At 37.8% G+C, this 6,000-nt stretch overlaps 1 protein-coding gene across 2 annotated transcripts in view; it reads right to left on the bottom strand.

Moving 5' to 3' along the window:
- Positions 1 to 1,548: 1,548 nt before the first annotated feature.
- Positions 1,549 to 6,000, bottom strand: part of ssbp2a (single stranded DNA binding protein 2a) — a 35,402-nt gene continuing 30,950 nt past the window's right edge. The window contains exons 6-17 of one of the 2 annotated variants that reach the window (XM_033972664.2): positions 5,205 to 5,264; positions 4,790 to 4,856; positions 4,606 to 4,697; positions 4,464 to 4,531; positions 3,939 to 3,987; positions 3,797 to 3,832; positions 3,669 to 3,723; positions 3,518 to 3,588; positions 3,366 to 3,444; positions 3,265 to 3,293; positions 3,066 to 3,164; positions 1,549 to 2,988 (exon numbers count right to left, since the gene is read on the bottom strand). In XM_033972664.2, coding sequence (XP_033828555.1) covers positions 2,959 to 2,988; positions 3,066 to 3,164; positions 3,265 to 3,293; positions 3,366 to 3,444; positions 3,518 to 3,588; positions 3,669 to 3,723; positions 3,797 to 3,832; positions 3,939 to 3,987; positions 4,464 to 4,531; positions 4,606 to 4,697; positions 4,790 to 4,856; positions 5,205 to 5,264 — 735 coding nt within the window. In that variant the 3' untranslated portion in view covers positions 1,549 to 2,958. The remainder of the gene's footprint in view (positions 2,989 to 3,065; positions 3,165 to 3,264; positions 3,294 to 3,365; positions 3,445 to 3,517; positions 3,589 to 3,668; positions 3,724 to 3,796; positions 3,833 to 3,938; positions 3,988 to 4,463; positions 4,532 to 4,605; positions 4,698 to 4,789; positions 4,857 to 5,204; positions 5,265 to 6,000) is intronic. The other variant, XM_033972663.2, reaches the window with a different exon arrangement.

Below are 6,000 nucleotides of genomic sequence, written 5' to 3'. Positions count from 1 at the left end.
TGCATAATGTTCTCAGTGTATTAATAGTTACATTATCCAAACATATGTTTGTAACAAAATTCAAAGTTTGTTTTAGTTGCCAGTAGAAAAATGCATCCTTTCATCTTCACTCTTCACTCTTCATTTTGTATAGATAAAATGTACAATTAATGCCTTACCTGTTCAGCTCAGCATCAGATACTAAAATATCTAATACATATTTATTCAACATCTTTGTGAATGAGACACCGAATCTGTAACCTCAAGTAATTTCTGTTCACACTCAAAACTTCAATAAATCTGTGGAACCTTATTTCTGGACTCGGCTTCTTTCGGGAGAAAGCACCCACATCTGTCTGTGAAAAAGCTTTATGATGACAATATTAAATATGTTTTTTGTCCAATTACTCCATGATTTAAGGTTTTGTCAATTACATCTCTAGCAGTTACATATAGGCCTACCATTTTGACTACTCTAAGGCTTTTGAAACTCTTTATGTGATCACTTGAGAAATATATCAAAGTGACAAAAAGGACACTTAAATCATGGGATTACAGTAGATAACTGACCTCATCTATACTGGATTCACAAAGGGAAGAAGCGGTCAAATTTATACCAGGGACAGAGCAAAGGTCACGCGAAGAAGAAACAAAAACACAGAAGCAACTAGAAGACCAAGGCCTACAGTAAATTAAACTCCAGGTATGGACACAACTGTAATAAACAAAAGGACAATTCTGTGTAATACATGTCTACATTAGAAAATGAAAGACACTTTTGTTCACTGCTCCATCAAACAAAGGGTAAAGTAGGAACTAAACCAGGAGCCTGATAAATGCGCAGTGTGTAAGATAAACACCGCTGTTAGTGCGCAGCTGAACCAGGAGCAAAAATCTGATTTTTAGCCAAGTCCAGGAGGATGAGAGGCGTGATCCGCGCTGCAGTACGATGGAATATAAACCTGTGAATCTGGAGATATACTTTTTCTTAAAGCACGAGAGAAAGTGATCTCGTAAAAGACGGAAGATCTGTGCGTAAAAGCGCATTTGGACTGAAGACCTGTGCGTAAAAGTGCCTTTGGACTGAAGACCTGTGCGTAAAAGCGCATTTGGACTGAAGACCTGTGCGTAAACGTGCCTTTGGACTGAAGACCTGTGCGTAAAATAACTTTTGGACTGAAGACCTGTGCGTAAAAGCACCTTTGAGCATCAGTGAGTTAAACCTGTTTGCACACTGGTTGGCCATTTTCAGTTTTAGTAACATTCGTTAAAAGGGAGACAGATCACAGACCTTCTCTAAGTCTTCGGGCTTTTAACCTGCTCTGGACCAGTTTAGCTCTGCTGCCTCTGTTACTTGAGTGATCTAACCACGCTGAAAAGTCAGTCACCTTCGTGATACAGAAAACAGTTTAGCTACCCATCTGGCTTCATAGTGTACTCTGCTGTAAGATGAGGATTTTACGGTTATTAAGCATGTACATTACTCTCAACCCTTTGAAATGACTATAAAGATCAATAAATGCATGACTGTTGACCTACAGGCACTTAATCTCTGCAGTGAAATTGACAGCACATACACTTAAGGGAAAAGAAACTTTATACCAGCATATTCAGAACCCATGAAGTACTGTGTGTATTTACAAAAAAAAACATAATACAAGAATAAAAAAGGGAAACTGAACACATCACAAATGCAGTTCCACATAAACACTAAAGAAACATAACACTATTTACAACTGCATCCTTTATGGCTTGAAATGTAAAGAAAAAAAAGAGCTGTTGAGAATGGCCCATGTCTGTCTTTGTTTATCTTTAAATAATAATATCAAATACACATCAGAGACAAAAGAGCTACATTTGTGAGCTGTACACTTTGCGGGAGGGATTATGCTGACCCTATGTACACAAACATGTCACATCCAGGATAGTAGAAAAAAACAAAACCAAACAACATATTAAAAATGCCATGAAATAGTTTTTACAAACCAAAATCTTCATATGGCAAGTTCACAGTTGCAATAAATACATCAAATTCTCCTTTACAGCTTTACAGTTTTTTGCCCATGTTATGTCAAATGCAACAAGTGAGATTTGATAGTAGATAAATACTGGCATCATAGGCCTCCAGTGAATTATAATTGTCAATACTTGTAGCACAGCAGTTTGGACAGTAGATTGGAGTTTGTGGGGTTTCAATTTAGACATTTCGCTCAAAAAACAACCATACAACCAACAAAAGCTGTTTTAAGGTGCACTATGTAACTTTTTTTAGAGGCAGGTCTACCACCAGCTTTTTCTCCGTGGATGTGTTATTGTTTCGCCTGGAATGTTTCACAGTATAGCATTAAACTTATATATTACTATTAAAACAAGAAGGTCACATCACCAGGTCGACCAGAGATGACGTCGCTCACAGTAAAATGCTTTTCAAGGTAATTTTGAGCAATAAAATAAATAAGTTTAACGCCATTCTGTGGAAAAATCGGGGAAAATTTAAGACAAAAAATCCACGGAGACAAGCAGGTGGAGCAAAGTTACACGGAGCACCTTTAAAAGTAACTAACATTCCCTTTGTTTAACGTCTCCGTGTTGTTATTGTCACACAAATAAGCCAGAATCCACAATAACATATCAACATGAAGCTGAATGTTCCCAGTATTATAGACAAACATGAGGATGCAGAATATGTTAGTGACTTGAACTTGGCAAAGTTATAAAAAAATGCCTGAATTGTGTATCAACAGTCACATACACACTGAATAGAAATATACAAAGAGCCCCTTCACTCTCATTGGGTTCCTTTTGGTTCCATGTGGCTCCTGGGTACTGTCTCTGTATTGGACCTGACGTGTCGTACACATGATGGGGACAGTGTCTATAGTCCAGAGGAAGATGAAGCTCAGTATGTGCTGTGGACTCTGGTCTAAATGACATCTGGTCTCTGCACTGCTCCCATCCCAAGACTCCTTCATCAGATCCTCACACACTCATTGTCATATTTGGAGAGTACTATGAATGAGATGAACAAGTGCATTGGGGTTTAAATTGAAAAAGGTGATTGTTATTTGTCAAATGTCTTAACTCACACTCTCGCTTTGAAAAGGGTTAAGGAAATTCCCGCCCATCTCTCCTTCCTCTCTGGGAGTTCCTGGTTGGTTGCTCATACTCAGGTTACCAGGAGAGTTCTGTGCAGTAAATAAGAATAAAAAATAACATATTTTACACTTTAGCAAGAAAATCTATTTAAAAAGATATATATATTCAGATAACAGTTTGAAGTTTTACCTTGGGCAAACTGTCCATATCACCAGAGCCTAAAATAAATAAAAACTGTAATATAAACTCAATGTATGTGTGTGAAAACAAGACGTTAAACATTTGAGTACCTAATGAACCATTGATGTGATGAGACTCCATTCCTGCCATGCCGCTCAAAGGTCCCTCACCTCCAGCTCCCATCGGAAACTAGAGACAGTAAAAAAAAAGAGTTTAGAGTTGAAGGACAGTTAAATAAGGATGCAATAGGATACTGACTTACATTTGTTCGGCCTCCACTAGATGGAGCTGTGTTTATCAATGTGTACATGTTATCCCCAGAGTTTGTTGAATCTAAAAACAAAAAAGTAAAAGTTTTATTCATGTATTTGCTACAATTGTCTATGGTCTTTGTACAGATACAGAAAACACACCTGCTGGACTGGGCATTATGGGTGTTCCTGGTGGGCCGCCCCCTCCTGGTGGTCCCTAAAATAGCACAAATATAATGTATTTGTAGATATGGGATAGTTTGAACATGAAACATCGAAAACGCACTTACCACATAACTCCCAGGGGATGCTGACGAATAAGGTGTCTGCAAAAAAAAAAAAAAAAAAAAAAAAAAAAAAAAAGAAAAAAAAAGGTTAAATTTCAGATGACTGTCAAAACCAAAATGTCAAATATTTTATGGTGGCACTTGCAGAGTTGGCGTTTGAAGGATTTGGCCATGGTCTCCCCACCCCAGGTCCCCTGAAAGACACACAGTTGTGTTTTAACTTAATCCTACTTTATTTGCTGTAATTAATTTCATTTTAGAGGCTTAAGCAACTTGTATTATTTCTGAATAAGCAAAGTTTTTTCATCATCGCACACAAAACTTGTTTCATTTCCTTCCTTATGAAGAAACAATCACATATTGTTCTGATGCAATGTTTTTTACTGGAACATTGATGCTAAAACAAAGACAAACTTCTCCCATTCACTCTAAGGTCACCCACTATTTTTATGTGACTTTTCTGATGTAATCCTCCATCTGCCCACTCCAAAGCAATCACATGTCTCACCAATCACCAGAGTCCATTATGAATAATTAACTTTATTAATTATTTGAATGTTTTTACACCCAATTTTTTGATTCAGAACAATCAAAGAACATGTTTCTTAATGATTCTTTCTTCTTTAGAGCAATAATAGGTTTCATTTAAGAAGTCAAAACATAAACTCACATGTTCATACCCGGCATACCCGGCCCGACCAGAGCGTTGAGAGGTGGTCTCATGCCACTGCCGTAGTTCTGAAAATAAAAGTGTCTCATTTGCTTTGCTTCAGACCATAGACTCATCAGCTACACTTACACACTGTACATACATCGAGCATGAGGTCTTTTACCTGTGGCCCCAGAGGGACCATGCCTCTGGGCGGAGTCATCCTCTGCATTGGGCCACCCATATTTGGATGTCCTGAAAACATTTAGTTTTTCAGTTATAACAAACTTCTGAAAATATTTGTAGTCCAAATGATACACAAAAGCCAAGTACAATGTAGTAAGCACCTGGTTGTCTTGTTGGGTCCATTCCACTTGGTAGCATTGGCTGGCCGCCAGGGACCCCTCCCAGCGCCTGCATGCAAAATCCATATCCATAAATGCAATCCTTTTAACAGTCTACACTTTTAGCAGTCATAAGTGCTGCCTTGTTGCTGATGGGCAGTAAAACACTGCAAAAAAGAATCTTTAGCATGAGTTAGATTTAATCGTTTTGGAATTATTCACTTTTTAATTACACTTCTGAATGGTTTTAGGATAATAACTTGATGTAAAAACCGATCTGTCAAAAAGGTAAAAGCACTTTAGCACCTAAACTAGTGAAATCATGATATACTGATGTTGTGAATTCAAGCCATGTTCTGCAGTGTATGATTTTACTGCAAATCAAATTTTAAACAACTTCTGCAGATGTGGTTCTTACCTGACTGGGTAATCTGAGCGGCGGTCTGGGTCCTCCGGCATAACGTGGTGACATAAAGGGCTAGGAAATGTAAACAAAAAAGAAAATCAAATAATGAGTGTCAGTATTTCTGCTAAAGGCCAATAGCAATCAGAAACCCCAGCTGTGCCTACATGTACTACCAGATGTTATCACTAGATGGCAATGGTCCACCTCCCCTCACTAGATTCTCTTGTCCTTTAGGCATTTCTTTCAAACATTTCTTCTAAGGTCATTTTGTATAATTACAACAGAGTACAAAGCACTAGTTCACTTAATCAACAGTTGTGTTCTCATAAGTTTGAGAACATACTTGTGTATCTAGTTCATAGCACAGTGATTCTGACTCAAACTGGTTTAATCAGATCTGACAATACTTTCAAGGAACAATCTATCTATTAAAAAATATCTGTTTAGCTTCAAATTTGTGTTTTGAGAGCGAGTGAAGAAAAAGCTGATAAAGTCTACTGATCCCGTGTCAAAAGCTACAGTCTGACATGGACCGATAATGACGTCTAATCAATGTACAGCGCTCAGAGTGTTTGGGCAGAGACTGAGGCTTTATGTGTCTGGAGATAAGTTTGTCCAGTTAGATTTTCTTTTGTGACGCCCATAAGTGGTTACAACAGACAGCGTGCTAATCTGCTTCTGTGATGATTAGTCTATGTTATAACGGCTCGCCTGTTTTTTTTTGTTGTTCTAGGACTGTGCAATAATCGAATTTGAATCAAGATTGAGATTGAGTCATTTCTAATTGTCAATGATCAGCTTGAGCCTT

Source organism: Periophthalmus magnuspinnatus, chromosome 9 (assembly GCF_009829125.3).
Source record: "Periophthalmus magnuspinnatus isolate fPerMag1 chromosome 9, fPerMag1.2.pri, whole genome shotgun sequence".
Classification (NCBI taxonomy): domain Eukaryota; kingdom Metazoa; phylum Chordata; class Actinopteri; order Gobiiformes; family Gobiidae; genus Periophthalmus; species Periophthalmus magnuspinnatus.
The sequence above is the reverse complement of the archived record's forward strand: the minus strand, read 5'-3'. Positions and strand labels throughout refer to the sequence as shown.